This window comes from Halichoerus grypus, chromosome X, assembly GCF_964656455.1.
Source record: "Halichoerus grypus chromosome X, mHalGry1.hap1.1, whole genome shotgun sequence".
Taxonomy (NCBI): domain Eukaryota; kingdom Metazoa; phylum Chordata; class Mammalia; order Carnivora; family Phocidae; genus Halichoerus; species Halichoerus grypus.
The window spans coordinates 89459344-89477961 of NC_135727.1; the positions used below are offsets into that span (position 1 = coordinate 89459344).

The 18618-nt window shown below is 42.3% G+C and overlaps 1 protein-coding gene across 7 annotated transcripts in view; it reads right to left on the reverse strand.

Annotated features, from left to right (window-relative positions):
• Positions 1-9024: 9024 nt before the first annotated feature.
• Positions 9025-18618, reverse strand: part of CCNB3 (cyclin B3) — a 63206-nt gene continuing 53612 nt past the window's right edge. For 6 of the 7 annotated variants that reach the window (XM_078065499.1, XM_078065503.1, XM_078065498.1 and 3 more), the window contains 5 exons: positions 18384-18521; positions 14377-14532; positions 13414-13563; positions 9558-9688; positions 9025-9335 (listed from right to left, as the gene is read on the reverse strand). In XM_078065499.1, the coding sequence (XP_077921625.1) occupies positions 9257-9335; positions 9558-9688; positions 13414-13563; positions 14377-14532; positions 18384-18521 (654 nt within the window). In that variant the 3' untranslated portion in view covers positions 9025-9256. The remainder of the gene's footprint in view (positions 9336-9557; positions 9689-13413; positions 13564-14376; positions 14533-18383; positions 18522-18618) is intronic. The other variant, XM_078065504.1, reaches the window with a different exon arrangement.

The following is an 18618-nucleotide window of genomic DNA, read 5'->3' on the forward strand; positions in this document are numbered from 1 at the left end:
GAAAAGAGAAAGGACCCAAAAGAATAAAATCACAAATGAGAGAGGAGAAATAACAACCAACACCACAGAAATACAAACAATCCTAAGAGAGTATTATGAAAAACTATATGTCAACAAATTGGACAACCTAGAAGAAATGGGTAAATTCCTACAATCATATAACCTACCAAAACTGAAACAGGAGAAATAGAAAATTTGAACAGACCAATAACCTGCAAAGAATTTGAATCCATAATCAAAAAACTCCCAACAAAGAAAAGTCCAGGACCGGGTGGCTTCATAGGCAAATTCTAGCAAACATTTAAAGAAGAGTTAATACCTATTCTTCTCAAACTATTTCAAAAAATAGAAAAGGAAGGAAAACTCCAAATTAATTCTATGAGGCCAGCACTAAACCTGATACCAAAACCAGATAAAGCCCCTATTAAAAAAGAACTACAGGGCAATATCTCTGATGAACAGACTCTTAACTAGAGAAACAATTGATAGTTACCAGAAGGAGGAAGGTGGGTGGGTAGGTGGGTCAAATAGGTGATAGAGATAAGAAGTGCACTTGTGATTGGCACCAGGTGATGTATGGAATTGTTGAATTACTATATATTTTTTATTATGTTATGTTAGTCACCATACAGTATATTATACACCTGAAACTAATATTTCACTGCATGTTAACTAAGTGGAATTTAAAAACTTTTTTAAAAGGCTTCTTTTATTACCTAGGACATGGTCTGTCTTGGTGAATGTTCCATGTGCACTTGAGAAGAATATCTATTCCTGCTGTCATTGTGTGGAGTATTCTATAAATGTCAGTTGGAGTCAGTGGATTATGGTGTTGTTCAAATATCCTTTCTGATTTTGTCTATTTCCCATCAATTACTGAAGCTATAATTGTAGATTTGTCTGTTTCTTCTTTCAGCTATGTCAACTTTTGCCTCTTGTATTTTGAACTTGTTATTAGGAGTAAACATAGTTTAGATTGTCATGTCTTCTCATGAATTGACATTTTTACTAATATATAATATCCCTGTTGCAATTTCTTGGCTCTGAAGTCAACTTTGATGTTAATATAGCCACTCCAACTCTCTTTTGATTAGTTTTTGAATGGTATCTGTTTTCATCCTTTTGCTTTTAACCTATCTATGTAATTATTTTTGAAGTTAGTTTCTGTAGGTGGCATCTGGTTGGGTCTTGTTTTTTAATCCATTCCAGCAATCTGTCTTTTAATTAATGTGTTTAGACCATTTAGTATAATTATTGATATGACTGGATTGAGATTTGTCATTTTACTATTTGTCTTCTGTTTGGTCTCTCTGGTTTTTATTCCTGTTTCCCTTTTCCTGCCTTCTTTTAGATTTGAACATTTTTTAGTATCCCATTTTAATATGTCTATTGTGACTCTGACATCTCTTTGTATAACCTTTAGTAGTTGCTCTAGGGATTACAAAATACATTCCTTTCACAGTCTACTTAGAATCAATATTTCACCACTTCAATTGCAATGTAAAATCCTTACCAGCATACTGGGCCCTCTACCTTCTCCACTTTATGCTATCATTGTCTCATGTATTACATCTACATACACTGAAAATCCCATCAGAAAATGTTGTTTTACTTTCAATCAAAACTCAAAAGAAGAAAAATAGTCTATTGTATTTACCCAGATATTTACCACTTCTGTTGTTTTTTAAATTCCTAATGATCCAATTTCCCTTCTGGCAAAATTTCATTTCTGTATGAAGAAAGTCCTTTAGCAATTCTTTTTCAGCAGGTCTTACTATGAATTTTCTTAGTTTTCCTTCATCTGAAATTGTATTTTAAATTTTATCTTCATTCCTAAAGGATACTTTTTGTTGGATATTGAATTCTGGATTGATAAACTTTTCAACACTTGAAAAATTTTGTGTTGCTTCCTTCTGATCTAGTTTCTGATGAGAAATCTGCAGCCATTCAAATCATTGTTCCCCTATATATAATGCATCATTTCTCTCTGGATGCTTTCAAGATTCTTTTGTCTTTATTTTTCATCAGTTTAATTATGATGTATGGGTTTCCTTTGGTTTGTCCTGGTTGGAATTTACTCATTTTCTTGAATCTGTAGGTTGGTGCCTTTCACCAAAATTTGCAATTTTTCAGCCACTATTTTTTTTTTTTCAGCACTTCTTTCTCCTCTCTTTCTGAGACCCCAATGGCACAACTGATAGACTTTTTATTAAATTGCCCCACATGTCCCTGAGGCTAATCTTTGTTCACTCTGTTGTTTGTATTGCATAATTTTTTTAAAAGATTTTATTTATTTGAGAAAGAGAGGGGAAGAAAGAGAGAGTGCACACGCACAAGCAGGGGGAGAGGGAGAGGGAGACTCCCCTGCCGAGCAGGGAGCCTGACACAGGGCTCAATCCCAGAACCCTGGGATCATGACCTGAGGCAAAGGCAGACACTTAACGACTGAGCCACCCAGGAGCCCCAAGGGTTTGTTTTTTTTTTTTTTAATTTGTTATTGTATTTTTCAATTCTGAAGTTTCCACTTGATTTCTACTTCTTTATATCTTCTATTTATTGGATGAGACTGTATTTTAACATTTGTTCCAAGAGTGTTTGCAATTGTTTGTTTTTTAATAGTAGCTGATTTAAAGTCTTTGTCAGATAACTGCAATATTCATATCTTCTTGTAATTGATATCTGTTGTCTTTTGCCATGCAAATTGAGATGCTCATGGTTCTTTGTATGCCTATTAATTCCAGAGTATCTTCTGGATATTTTGAATATTTTGAATATGACATTATAAAACTCTAGGACTTGCTGGGGCGCCTGGGTGGCTCAGTCATTAAGCATCTGCCTTCAGCTCAGGTCATGATCCCGGGGTCTTGGGATTGAGCCCTGCTCAGCGGGAAGCCTGCTTCTCCCTCTCCCGCTCCCCCTGTTTGTGTTCCCTCTCTCACTGTGTCTCTCTCTGTCAAATAAATAAAATCTTTAAAATAAATAAATAATAAATAAATAAATACAACTCTAAGACTTGTTTAAATTGTATGGAAAACATATTTTTGCTTTAGCAATCCAATTAGGTTAGGCCACACGTTCCCACCAGCCTCCTGTGGGCTCATGGTCCAATGTCAGCTCAGTTCAAAGCCTTTGCAGTGTTCTTCAGATCTGCCTAGGGTATGTTTGTCACTAAGTGATCAGTCTGGAACCTAGATGTATATCTGTTAACTCAGTTCTCAAATTCTTTGGTATGCTAATTAGGATCTGATCAACTCATACACAGGTTAGTGGCACATACCCAGAAGCTCATAAAAAAAACTTTGAGGAACGGGACGCCTGGGTGGCTCAGTTGGTTAAGCAGCTGCCTTCGGCTCAGGTCATGATCCCAGGGTCCTGGGATCGAGTCCCGCATCGGGCTCCCTGCTGAGCAGGGAAGCTGCTTCTCCCTCTGCCTGCCGCTGCTCCTGCTTGTGATCTTTCTCTCTCTCTCTCTGACAAATAAATAAATAGAATCTTTAAAAAAATTAAAAAAAAAAAAAACTTTGAGGGGCACCTGGGTGGCTCAGTTGGTTAAGCGTCCAACTCTTGATTTGGGCCAAGGTCATGATCTCAGGGTCCTGGGATCAAGCCCCGCATTGGGCTCCATGCTCAGTGCAGAATCTGCTTGGGATTCTCTCTCTTTCTCTCTCTCCCCCTCCTTCTTCCCCTTCCCCCACTCATGCTCTCTCTCTAAAATAAATAAATAAAACCTTTTTAAAAAAATAAAGGAGAGTTGTTTTAAAAAGTATCTAAAAAAAACTTTGAGGTCACTTTCCTGAGCTGCGACCTCTTGCCAGCACTATCCAATTGCTGGGACTTCCTTTCAGTCCTGTGGTCAGAAATTGTTCACTTCTGCAGTTGTGCTACCTCTGAAGACAAACAGTGGAAGAACAGAGATTTAAAAAAGCAACAGTGTATGGCTCTACTCTCTGTGGCCACAGCTCCTTCAAATAACAATTAAGGTTCATCTCTCTAAGACTACTGGTTCCTAAAGGTTCTCATTGCCACTACAGTTGCTGCCACTGCATAATCGCCTGGGGATTGGGATGTGAGAGAAGAGAGAAATAAAGAAAAAGAATGGGAGATTTCTGCCCCCCTCACTTTTCAATCCAGTACTAGAGAACTCCCCTGGAGTTCTCTGTACTACAGTGCTCACTTCCAGGTTTTCAGCTGCATGAAGTTCCGGTTGGAGAATGTGAGAGCGGGAAAAGAGTGGGAAACTCTCCACTGGTTTGCTGGTTCCTCAAATTTTGGTGTTCTCCAATCTGCCTTAAGCTGCTTACTTTTCAGAATTCTCAAATAGCTGTGCCATGCACTCTGTCCAGATTTTATGATTGTGTTCAGTGAGAGACAAAGAGTAGCAGGTGCTTAACCATCTTACTCAGAACTGTAATCAAGAACTGAATTTTAAATAAATCATTCTGGTCATTGTATGGAGGGTGAATTTGAAGGGAACAAAATTGAAGATAAGGAGACCAGTTAGGAAAGTCCCATAAATAATCCACACAAAAGATAAGATCTCAAACCTGGGCAGTGGTAGACAGACACTATGATGAAAATGCCAATTCAAGAAATAGTTAGGAGGTAAAGTTGGCAAGACTTAATGAGGTCACCCTTTTGTAAGGCCATAATCAAAACATGTATGCAAGAAATTGAAAGTGATCAAGACTGATGGCTCCATTAAAAAAAATACTCAGGAATAAATGTAACAATAGAAATATAAGCTTATACTTTGATAACTATAAAAACATTGTTGAAAAGAATCAAAGACATAAATAAAAGACATACCATGTTGTAATGCAATCCCTAATAGTTGGGTTGTTATTGTTTTGTTTTTCATAATGCAAGTGCCTGACTTGCCAGTCCCCTCATGTCTCTTTGATTGATTTTGATAACTGATCATTTGGGCCAATTGTTTTTTCTCTTCCCATACTGTTTTTTCTCTTCCCATACTTTACATTCTTGCTCTTAGGTTTTAAATTCACCAATAAAGAATGAGCCCACAAAACCCTAGGTCCCCACCCTCAACCTCAATAGAAGCAGAACCCTAGGCCTGTGTGTGCAAGGACTCTCCCTTTCCCTCTCCCTCTTCCCCCACCACAATTAGACATTGCTATGTGCCTCTACATGTGCTGTGTAATTTCCAGAACTTGTAAGTAATAAATCTTGTCTCTTTCAGAATTTCCTGATATTTACTGCTAAGGGCCTCTTGCAATCGTAATAAGAACCACAAGGATCAGAGCAGGTCCAGCCACAACACTGGTTATCAACAGGCTGAGACTAGCACAAAATACATGTTCATAGATTAGAAGATGTAATATGGTTAAGATGGCAATACTCCTTAAACTGGCCTACAAATTCAATGCAATCTCTATGAAAATGCCAGCTTTCTTTTCAGAAATTGACAAGCTGATGTGAAAATTCATTTAGAAATGCATAGCAAAACAATCTTGAAAAAGAGAAGCGAAGTGGTAGAACTCACAATTTCCCAATTTCAAAACTTACTAGAAAGCTACAATAATCAAGATGGTGTGGTAGTGGCATAAGGATAAACACATAGGTAAGCAGAATAGAACTGAGAGCCCAGAAATAAGCTCTCACATTTACAGTCAGTAAGCAAGGTGTCAAGATAATTAAGCGGAGAAAGCATTAGTCTTTTCCAAAAACGGTGCTAGAGCAACTGGATATCCACATGTAGGAAAATGAAGTTGGAAACCTACATCTCACAATATATAAAAATTAATTCAAAATAGATTTAAGACTTAAATGTAAGACTTAAATGGACTAGGGGCGCCTGGGTGGCTCAGTCGTTAAGCGTCTGCCTTCGGCTCAGGTCATGATCCCAGGGTCCTGGGATCGAGCCCCGCATCAGGTTCCCTGCTCGGCGGGAAGCCTGCTTCTCCCTCTCCCACTCCCCCTGCTTGTGTTCCCTCTCTCGCTGTGTCTCTCTCTGTCAAATAAATAAATAAAATCTTTAAAAAAAAAAAAAAAAAAAAAAAAAGACTTAAATGGACTAGGCAATGGTTTCTTTTTTTTTAAGATTTTATTTATTTATTTGACAGAGAGAGAGCACAAGTAGGCAGAGGGAGAGGGAGAAGCAGGCTCCTCATTGAGCAAGGAGCCTGATGCGGGACTCGATCCCAGGACCCTGGGATCATGACCTGAGCCGAATACAGATGCTTAACTGACTGAGCCACCCAGGTGTCCCTAGGGAATGGTTTCTTAGATGTGACACAAAAGCAAAAATATCCGAAAAAATGGATAAATATGACTTCATCAAAATTAAAAAGTTTTATGTTTCAAACAGCACTATCAAGATTATCTTGTGAAAAGACAATCCATAGAATCAGAGAAAATATTTGCAAATCATATATATGATCCAGAATATATGAAGAATTCTTACCACTCAGTAATAAAGACACAAATAACCCAATTAAAGATGGGCAAAGAACTTGAATAGATATCTCTCCAAAGAGGATAAACAAATGGCAAATAAGCACATAAAAAAATGCTCAACATCATTGGCCACAATGAAATGCAAAATAAAACCATAAGAAGATACTTCACTCCCACTAGGATGGCTATAATTAAGATTTTATTTTATTTATTTGACAGAGAGAGACACAGTGAGAGAGGGAACACAAGCAGGGGGAGTGGGAGAGGAAGAAGCAGGTTTCCCGCGGAGCAGGGAACCTGATGAGGGGCTCAATCCCAGGACCCTGGGATCATGACCTGAGCTGAAGGCAGACACTTAAACACTGAGCCACCCAAGCACCCCAGGATGGCTATAATTAAAAAGACAGATAATAACAAGTGTTAGAAAGAATGTAGAGAAATTGGAACCCTCATATACTGCTCATAGAGATGTAAAATAGTACATAATCCAGCAATTCCACTCCTAAGTATATTCACAAGAGAAATGAAAATATATGTCCACACGAAACCTTGTTCATGAATGCTCATAGCAGAATTACTCATAATAGCCAAAAAGTGGGGAGAAAAAAACAGATTTCCATCAACTGATGCCTAAACAAAATGTAGTATATTCATAAAATGGAATATCATTCAGCGATAAAAGGAAATGAAGTACTGACACCTACTACAACATGGATAAACCTGGAAAACATTATGCTAAGAGAAAGAAGCCAGACACAAAAGGCTACACATTGTATGATTTAGTTTATATGAAAAGTACAGAATAGGCAAATCTATAGAGACAAAAAAATTAGTGGTTGCCTAGGGCTGGGGGGTGGGGGAGTGCGTAGGACTGGGGTTAACTGCTAATGGGTACAGGGTTTCTCTTTGGGGTGATGAAAATGTTCCAAAATTAGATTATGGCTATAGATGTACAACTCTTGTGAATATACTGAAAACTACTGAATTGTACACTTTAAATGGGTGAATTGTATGATATGTGAATTATATCTCAATAAAACTGTTACAATAAGGTTACAATGAAAACCAATTACATTGATCTAGAGTCATCAAAATATAAAAAATTCTTGATAAAGAATTAGATGTGCTTCTTTAATAAAGAAATAAATAACAAGACCCAGGTCTAATAGTTGTCTTAATTTTGAAGTAGTGATAAGTGTAAAATAAATTTTGAGACATGAACGACCACAAAAATGATTGATGGTTCCACAATCACTTCTAAAGAAGAACAGAGTCGAAAAAATGTGGGAGCGGGGCGGAATAATCAAATCAGTTCATTTTTTCCTTTGATGAAGTTCCAGAATTAAAAAGCAGGTAATAAGATACTTCCTTTCAGTGAGGCTGGAATTTGCAAGAGGGATTCCAGCCTAGTGCTTTTAGCATGTTTATGCAAAGTTGGCTATGCAAGCTGAATCACTGCCGAGCAACTTAGACCTCTGGCTGTACCCTTTAGTCACCCTGCAAAATAATGGAACGGGGCACGAGGGAACCCAGTGATGTCTGGTCGCCAAGGCAAAGCAACTTTGGAGGGGAAATGGGAAACTGACACAGAGAGAAAGAAAGCACTAAGACATCTAAGGGCTCAGAGTGCTCTCCCTCCTGTCCCCAACCACAAAAGGGGATGTGACCAGACTAGCATGGGGAATCTGGGGTCAGAACTGGGGAGGTATTTTCCCCAAGAGTTCTCCATCGACTGTCCCCTCCACCAGATTCCCACCCTCAGGACTGATATTCAAAACATTTGACAAGTAGTTACACATGAGCACAGACCAATCACAACAGTTGCCAGTCACAGTACTAGAATAGAGTCCTAGAGGTCTCCTGCTGTGACAGACATCACTTACTGCAGTTGCTAGATTGCGGGGAGGTCGCAGAGGTCTTAGAGGCAGGATTAAGGCAGTGGCTCTTCATCAACTGGCACAGAGTAGATTCAGCTCCTCTGTTAACAACCAAGATAGCTGTACCAGTACACATCACCCCAAAGGTAGGACAGGGAGAGAGAGCAGAACCTCCTTAAGGCTTTATGAATGAACATTGGGCAAATGATTGATGCCTGCATTCATGGGACATCTCACTGATTTCACAGGTGGAAAGTTCTCCTCTTGACACAAGATAAGGTCCAAAGGAGATTCTGGCATTCCACTCCAAGCAGCTTTTCAAATTTAGACTCTAGAAAGCTGCTTAACTATGAAAGTAGGGCTATATTAGGGTTAAAATCCTAATTCCCCATCTTTTTGTCATCCAGGAAGAAACAAGGAAAGCAAGCAACCTGAGATGGGGACCAAAGGGTATTGGCCCACACTCCCAGCTGCCCCAGATCTGAACACTGAGGCCTGTCTGTCCAGTAGGGCTCTCTCTCTCTCTCTCTCTTTGAACTGGGCACCAACACCCCAAGGATCCTCCTTGTACAGACTCAGCCTTCAATTTACACCCTAATTCAATTCTTCTTCCCATGAAGAGAAAGTCTCCAACTAGAGAAGGAAACTGGATAACTTAGATCCTTGAGGCACAGGGAAAAACATCCCTGGGCTATGCATGGGGCTCCTGAACAATAAGAGGGGACGTGAGCCCTTTTAATGACAAACAATTTTTTATTAAATTTCTAATCAAATACTATAATAATTTCTTTTCTTTCATAAAAACTTAAAAATTTACAACACTATCAATTTGGGAAAAGACAAACAAAAGAGTAAAAACGAAACACAAGTGATCAAAAGACACATTCAAAGACAGAATAAGTAACAGCTTATTTTAATGCCTGCCTGGCCCTGGTGGCCGCTGCCAGTGTGCCGGCTCCTCAGCCTCAGACTTCGCAGTAGTTGAAAATCTCCTCTAGCTTCAACATGTCCAAGGGGGGGATTTTGGTGACTTCGAAGAAGACCCTGCAAAAGGAAGAGGGGTCTGCTCAGCGTAAAAATAAGCCAAAGCAAACAGGCTCCTTGGAATAAATGGGACATAGGACTCTTGGTTCCCTATATTGGTTTAACCCTCGAGCAGAAAGTAAGGTGAACAGTACTGAATCTTTCTTTTTCCTTGAGTGAGGCTAGTCTGTGCCTCCCCATGGCTGAGCACAAACCCATCCTCAACTGGAGCTCAGTACTTACTGGTGAGAATACTTGGAATGCACAGTCTTGAGCTTGTTGCAAGGACGCAATGTCAGCAGGGTGTTTAGCTGCTTGACCAAGGGGTGAAGATCAGAGGTCTTGTAGCCACTGTAATACTCCAGGGCAGGAGCCTGGAAGAAGCAACATGAACAGTGACTTTTACCACAGGAAGCGGACCCTTCCTCTATCTCTACCATCCCAAGTCCAGACTTTGTATACATGGTATAGGCAGAGGAGATAGTCAGACATTTCAAAAACTCATACAGCACAGACACTGACCAGTAAGTATAGAGTACTTCCTAGAAGACTAGGTTCCAGCTGCAAACTAATGGTATGACTATCCAGATGAACGTATGTACCATATATCCACAGGTACCAGCTGGATATTAGCCCTGGTTGTAGGTATTCATGTAAGCTGAAATCCACGAAAGAATCTAAGGAACATGACTGATTTTGTAATTTACTCATGCTCAGGTCAAGAGCCAATGGCCAGGCAAACCTCAAAACAAACTTAAGATCCCAAGTCAACAGACAACAGGAATTTAAGGCAGTTCCTCTTCTCTGGCTCTAACAGCTATCATTCCACGCATTTATGTTCTCATTCAATTTTAAGGATGCCTATTATGTGGCAGAAGTAATACAGCACAGCATTTAAGAGCAAAGGTTCGAGAGGCAAAGGGCTTGGGTTCAAATTCTAGCTCCACCAACAGCATGGACTTGAGCCAGTTATTAATTTCTTGGTGCCCCAGATTCCCACTATGCCAAATGGGGATAATTACAGTAATTGCATCATAGGAGCGAATGAGTTAATACACACAATGCACAGTGGAACAGAGCCTAGCACAAAGTGAGTGCCCAAACAAGGCTAGCTAGGATTAATATTACCAACCCCTGTGTAGGCTGCTGTGAATACAAAGATGACTAAGGCCCCTGCCCCTAAGGAATGTGTAGTGGGGGAGACAGCCGTGCACACAGAGAATTACAGAATGTGTGGGAAGGTCTATGATGGAAGTGAGAATGGGACCCTGGAGAAACAGAGCAGCAGGACCCATGAACTTTGGCCAGGAGAGTCAGAGAAAGCTTTGTAAAGGAGGGCACGACTGCAGTGGGTGTTGAAAGTCAAGTGAGAGCTCCACAGGTAAAGAAGAGAAGGTTTATTCTATAAGGCAGTGGTTTTCTAAAAGTGTCTTAAATTACTTTCTCTGAACTCTTTTTTTTTCTTTTTTTCAAATATCTTACCTGGAAGCCTAAATATCTACCTGGGATTGGGAGGGAGAGCTAACAAGCCCACCAATTTGCATCCCTTTACCTTTTACAGGGCCCGGGAGACACTTCTACAGGAATCACAGGGCTCTACTGAATATTGTTTAGAAACCACTGCCACAGGTAAAGGGCAATCACTGGCATGCTGAGCAGGGGAGTAACACATTATATTGGGTGTGTCAAATAAGATTAATGGCTCCATTGTCACTGCACAGGTTCAGGCCCCAATGCTTCATCTTGACTATTATGAAAGCCTACTCACTGGTGTTCCCACTTTTATACTATCTCTCATTTAATTCACCTTCTCTACTGCTATACCAGTGCTGTTTCCAGAACACACAAAGAGGAGTAGGTCACTCCCCTGCCTCAAAACCTTCCAATGCCTTCATATAAAGTGGGTCTCTCCATTTGGCATCAAAGGTCTCTCACAATCTGACTACACCCTACCATTACGGTCTCATCTCTCACCACCCCCTATTAATATATACTCTGCTCTATCTATAGGAAGTGCCTTATTCTGCCCCAAATACCTCACACTCTTCTCATTGCCTTCACATCTGGTCAGTTATCATTCCCTCTACCTAGAATGTCTTCTCTCACAGGTTCCTACTCATCTTTCAAGACCCAACTCAAAAGTCACCTCCTCTGTGAAGCTTTTCTTATCTATAGAGGCGGTATACATAGCATAGAGGACTGTGGGGCCATACTACCTGAGTTCAGATCAGGGCTGACACTTCGCTGATACTCATTGGTGTAACCATGCCAACTGTTAAAACACAGAACCATTTCTATACTGGTCGGCAGGCAGTTTGCTGCCCTGAGTCCCTCAGTTGTCCCCCTCAGAACCTACAACATTTCCCCACGATCTGAAGATCAAAGCCTGGCACAACGTGGAGCCTCTCCAGGGCCACAGTTCCAAAGCTATGGCCACATCAGTTCTGATGATACAGTAGGTATAACAATTTGAACACTACTCCTAATCCCCAAAGACCAGCTCTGCCTCTCATTAGCAAAACATGGGAAGTTATTTCTTATCTGTAAAGTAGGGACGTTAGTACTGATCTTGTGAAAATTAAATGAGTTAATACACAAAGTGCTTAGATCACTGTCTAAGCACTAAATAAATGCTAGCCATTTTTTTCCTTTTCATCATCATCACTGCCATTTACTGAATGCTTTCTCTGTCCCAAGAAATTTCAGTATGACTTGTCCAAGTTCACACAACTGTTTAGAGCAGTCTTTCTTGGTACTGGTAGAGGTTTTCCCAACAGTAGTGGCTGCAGGACTTCTAGGTTGGAGGAGCTTAGGAATGAGTTTTATTTATACTGGGGAAGGAGGCTTTAGGGGACTTCCTCTTCAGAGAAGACCACTATACTATACCTCTGAATCCCCCATTATACACACAGACAGTTGCTTGCACAACTCTGGGTCTGTGCTTCTCAAATTATGTTCCAATGAGCTCTCTTAGGGGAGTGGGGGGCAACCTTGCTGGGGGGACTGCAAGGAGCAGGGGCAGAATGGGGTCAGGTAAGAAGGGGGCCCATCCTACCACCTGCTGCAACCAGAATTATTTCATATTAGTCTCTTTTACAATATTGGGTTTTCAAGTAAGCTTTCTTTGGAATAAAGAGTACTGTGACTAAGAAAAATAAAATAAAACAATTCAAAACCATTGCTGTAAAAACCCTTTAAGCAGCCAGGCTCCTAACACGTTGAGATGTCAAAGAATTTGTAACTATGGGTACATGGCAGTTTTATCACTGAATTTCCCATGACCCTACTTTACACCTTCCTCCCAAATTTACCCTGTGTTTTCTTGCTTTTAATTGAAGTATAGGTAACATACAATACTACATTAGTTTCAGGTGTATGACATAGTGATTCAACATTCACATACATTACGAAATGCTCACCATGATAAGTGTAGTCACCATCTGTCACCATACAACGTCATTACAATGCTATTGACTATACTCCCTATGCTGTACTTTACGTCCCTGTGACTTATTTATTTTGTAACTGGAAATTTGTGCCTTTTAATCCCCTTCACCTATTTTGCCCTTCCCTCCACCCCCTCCCCTCACTAGTTTGTTCTCCATATTTATGAATCTGTTTCTATTTTGTTTTTTTTTATTTTTTTAGGATTTCATTTATTATTCTGAGAGAGTGAGAGAGAGAGAGAGAGCACAAGCTGGGGAAGCAGCAGATGGAGAAGCAGGCTCCCCACTGAGCAGGGAGCCCAATGCGGGGCTTGATCCCAGGCCCCTGGGATCATGACCTGAGCCAAAGGCAGATGCTTAACCAACTGAGCCACCCAGGTGCCCCCTGTTTTGTTTTTTTTAGATCCCACAGATAAGTGAAATAATACAGTATTTGTCTTTCTCTGACTTATTTCACTTAGTATAAGATCATATAGGTCCATCCATGTTGTCACAAATGTAAGATTTTATTCTTTTTTATGGCTAAGTAATATTTGTGTGTGTGTGTATGTGTATACACCACATCTTCTTTATTTATTCATCCATCAGTGGACACTTAGGTTGCTGATTCTGTGCTTCTAAATCTCTACCCCGTGCCCCCGGCAAGTGTTTACCCAGTGTCCGAGCTTCTTCATATAGAGGGCCAGGAGGAAGGAGCCAGCAGCTAGTTTGGAAGCCCTCTCCTGGACATAGTCGTATTCCTGCAGAGTCATCTCACAGATGAAGCGGGACAAAGTCAGCGTCTTCATGTTGGCACGGAGACACTAAGGGTAGCAAGAAGACTGGCTCAGCAATCAATTCAGAAAAGCAGCACCTAGCAGAAGACCCACTGTACCCGCTCTCTCCAGTTATCCCACTTCAGGCCTAAATGGCTCTCTGTCTGAACAATTTACCTCTCTTGCTACCATGATTCACACTAAGGACCCTACCCCCAAAAGCACAGAATCTTTCAGGCAGGGATTCTGAAATCGGCCAGTGGGATTTGCTACCTTTAGAGTTTTTAATCAAATTATCAAGTATCCTTGTGGTACCCTCCCCCACATCCCCTTTCTTTGCAAGTTATCCTTTGAAGAGCTGAAACTCTCTAACTATAACTTTGCCCCTGGCTCCACCCTAGAAATATTCCATGCTCCAAAAGAATTTCCTTTTTCTTGTTTGAATCTTTTTTAAAAATTATAACCTATAACACACACATAGAGGAAAGTACATAAGTGTACTTGTAGAATACAATAAATAATTATAAAGTGACCTCCCCTGTAACCAACAGTCAGATGATGGAAGAGAACTTTACCAGCATTTCCCCCCAACTTCCCACATGTCCCTTCCTGATCAAAGACTCTTCTTCCCCTCCCTTACACTGCCTTCACCTCAAAGCATAAAGGTACACCATGAAAATCTTCAATTCTGTTCCCCCCCACACTTCATAAAGGTGGTCAGTCTAGGAGGGTGGACTGAAGAAGAAATTCCCCTGTCCCCTGTTGCCCCTTTCCCTTTTCCTACCATTCAAGCAGCTACTCTGGGTATGGAGGGGACTAACCCAGTAGTGGGAGAATGAGGATGTGCCTCCTCCCTCTTACCCTAGCATATCTGCGTAGGAAATGATAGGCGATGGGAATGTTGATATCAAATTTGAGAGTTTGCAGGATGCTGATTTCCATGGTGAGCATCTCATCTCGCTGATAAATATCATCACAGATGTATAGGAAGTCATCCACACAAGGTGGGCAGGACTCCTATGGGTGGAAAGGAGAGATAGTCACAAACAGGCAAAGAGAGCCCACTCCTCTCTGCTTTGAGATAAAAGGCAGTGGGGGAGAGAAGTGAAAGATAGGAGGCAATAACATTTCCCAGCATAAACCTTCAAGGTCGCTCTGAGAGCAACCTTCTGGTTGATTTGAGTGGCCCATGTGAAAAACAAAATCAGAGACACAGGAGACATCTGCCCCAAAACTGCACCACTGGAGAGAGAATCGGGCCTTGTGGGGTAGATTCTTACACTATTCAGAGTGGCATAATATGGCACAGGAACCAGTAGCAATGATCTCTCTTTTATTTTTTTATTTTTTTATTTTTTTTTAAAGATTTTATTTATTTATTTGAGAGAGAATGAGAGAGAGCACATGAGAGGGGGGAGGGTCAGAGGGAGAAGCAGACTCCCTGCCGAGCAGGGAGCCCGATGCGGGACTCGATCCAGGGACTCCAGGATCATGACCTGAGCCGAAGGCAGTCACTTAACCAACTGAGCCACCCAGGCGCCCTCTCTTTTATTTTTTTAAATATTTAATTTATTTATTTGAGAGAGAGAGGGCACAAGCAGGGGGAGTAGTAGAGGGAGAGGGAGAAGCAGACTCCCTGCTGAGCAGGGAGCCCGACGCAGGACTCGATCCCAAAACCTTAGGATCATGACCTGAGCCGAAGGCAGATGCTTAACCGACTGAGCCACCCAGGCGCCCAATGATCTCTCTTTTAATGAGTGAAAGCCTGGAATGAGAAATCTAAGACCTGCTCTGGGGGAAGGGAGGAAAGAAGACCACAGAAAGTGGAGCTAGAGATGGAAAATAAGCCGGCACGTTGTTTCCCAGTCTAAGAAATGAACAAGGATGTTTGGGAAGGGGCTCTACTGGGGTAGCAGGCAGTGAGAGACAGGCAGACCAGCACAGAGAGAGCCTAAGCAGAGACTGAGGACTGCAGAGAGTGGGAGGATATGCTCAGGGGCTAGACAGGGGAGATCCAGACCCAGCAAAGGGTGAGAAGGACCCCTAACCGGGAAGCACCTTAACATGTCCTGTCATGTGCAGGGTGAACCTTGGTTTGGGGGAGAGGACTAGGAAGCAGGAAGACCCCGAATCTTTTATCCAGCTGCATCTAACTGCCCACCCCAGCGTTCTTCCCACACCTTTCTCTGTCTTTCTATTTTGAGATCTCAGACTAGACTAACCCTCTATTTTGCAGACAAGGAAATTGAGGCACATAAAGAGGAAGCAAATTACTCAAGTTCACACAGCAACCTAGCAGCAATACCAGGCCAAGAAACTCTCCCTTCCTTTGCCCTGCTCACCAGTGGTTCCTTCCTTTCTTCTCTCCTCAGACCATCTCCACACCTCCCTTTGCAAAAGTCTTTCTGTACTTCTCAATCCTGTGAGGGAAAGACACCCCTTCTCCAAAAAACATAGTGGGGGCCCTTCATCCTGATAACCAGAACAGGGTTCTGGTACTCTTGATTCCCAGATTTGCTAAGAAGTGCCTCTTTGTACTCTGCTCTTCATTCTGCTGTTGGTCAGGGACCCCCAACTTCTTTTTAACCCTCTTGAGGCTGAGGCATGGAGGACTTAGTACCTTAGTACTTAGTACCTTGTGCTAAGCCACAAGGATAGCCCTAGGTAGGAGGAGGAAAGAGGAGGGAGAGGAGGGAGGCGCAGAGGGAAGGAGAGCAAAGAATGAACCAGGGAGTGCCTGATCAGGGAAGGAAATGAGCCAGAGAGGGAAGCAGCAAAGGAGGGGAGCAAGGGAGAGAGTAAGAGAAGAGAAAGGGAGAAAGGGAAGGAGGAGGCCAAAGAGGAAGGAAGGGACAGAGGGAGGAGGGAGGAAGTGAGTCAGGGAAGGTATGTAGGAGGGAGAGAGCCAGGGAGAGAGAGAGAGAAAGAGAGAGAGGGAAAGAGGATAGAAATGAGCAAGTGATAGTGGGTGGGAGGAAATGAACACTGGAGAGGAAAGGCAGTAATCAAGAGGGGGAGCTTGGAGGGAGCAGACTGTGAGGGGGAGCAAGCGAACCAGGGAGCAAGTGAGTAGGGAAGGAAGTGAACCTGAGAGGGAAATAGTGAGGAAAGGAGCCAGGGTGGGAGGGGGAAGAGAGAGAAGCAGCAAGGGAAAAAGGAGATGAGAGAAGGAAGGTGGGAAGTGGCTAGAATTAGAGGGAGTCATAGTGCCAGGGTGCCAGAGAGCAAGAGTGGGTGGTAGAGAGGGAAGGAGCACATGAAGAAGGGAGAGAAGGAATGAACAGAAAAGGGAGGAGAGAGGGGATGGAAGAGGGAGGGAGTGCAGCATGAAAGGAATGAGGTGGGGAGTGAGGAGAGATGGGACAGAGAGAAGAGAGCAAAGGAAGGGAAAAGAGAGGGAAGAAAGGAGTAAGGGAGGGAGGGAAGCTGGGAGGGAAGAGGATGGAATGCGACAGAGTGAGGGAGCGCGATGGGAGGGAGAAGGTGGCAGGAAAGGAGACACAGAAGGAGGGATGGATAGAATAAGGGTGGGAGAAGGGGAGAAAGGGAACCAGGGAGGGAGGGAGGGAAAGAGAGATACAGGGAGGAAACCCAGTTTGTAGTGTATGAGCACACCAGGCAAGGATGGAAGAATGAAGGGAGGGATGAGGGAGGGATTGAGGGAAGGCTGGTAAAAGGAAGGGAGTTAGGGAGCAAGGGTGGAAGTGAAGCAAGAAGGGAAGTGAAGCAAGAGCTGCAAGAAAGTGAGGCAAGTAAGAAGCAAAAGAGGGAGGACTGGAATGAGGAAGGGAGGTAAGGATCGAGGGAGGGAGGGAGGGAGTCAGGAGGGAGGGAGGCAAGAAGCAAGTTAAGGATAAAGCTGTGGAAGGAGCAAGTGAGGGAGCACAGAAACAAACCCACAGTTCTAAAGCTCTTTGAATTCAGTAAAAGTTGCTACCTCTCTGCTTCTAAACCCTAAGGTTTCACACAAGTAGCCTATCATGGAAAAATCACAGTTGAACAAGATCATTTAGCATCTGAGGAAGAGAAAAGAATCAGAGAAATTAGATGGCTTCCGGTTAGGAAAGAAAGGCCAGCAGGGCGCCTGGGTGGCTCAGTCAGTTAAGCGTCCAGCTCTTGATTTCAGCTCAGGTCATGATCTCAGGGTCCGGGGATCGAGCCCCGCTCAGCGGGGACACTGCTTCAGGATTCTTGCTCTCCCTCCCTCCATGCTCTCTCTCTAAGGTGAATGGATAATTTCTTCAAAAAAAGAAAAGAAAAGCCAGCAACTTGCTTTTATAATGCTACTTCAAAAATAACTATTTCACCTGGACTCACTACCATCTGTACCAGGCCATGTTTTCTTAAATGTCTCCAGCACCCAGGTTTGGAATTGCTTTCTTATCTATGCAGTTCAAGACTCCACTAGGTGGAGAGGAAGTTGGTGGAAGAAGAAAAGAGTGCAGGGGTGGGTGGAGAATTACGGATCAGAAGGAAGACTCACAAAGAACAATGTATTTAACTAGGCATATGCCCACATACACATATCCTCAAAGAAGAAATGAAAGAACCCTATGGATGCCAGGAAACAAATATACCACCACTGCCACCCAACACCAGTGTCCCTGCTAGAAAAGACCGACCAAAAAAAGGTAGGAAATACTATTTGTGTGTGTATGTATGTAATTATACATGCACACACACACACACACACAGGTGCACATACATGCAAATGTAAGTGCATGTATATGTGCGTGGGTATATACGTGTAGATGATACATACACACATATACATACATATATGCACATATAGGCATACAAATACATATATATCAGACTTGGGTAGAAACTTGATTAATTTTCTCCAGGCTCTCTGAACTCAGGCTCACCTCAAATTTTGCTGCAATCAGAAATGCAGTGGAACCAAGGAGTTGTAGCTTGTCCCTCTTGCATACTACCTCCATAAGGTAGTGATCCACCAGTTTCACTGCCAAGTACAGGGTCTCGTGACTCATCTCAAAGGTCATCTGGAGGAATACACAAACACGAATGTGTCATATTTTCCCACCCCAAGGCCACATCCAGTAGATCTAACTACATGGTCTGTGGCACTGAAGACAGTGG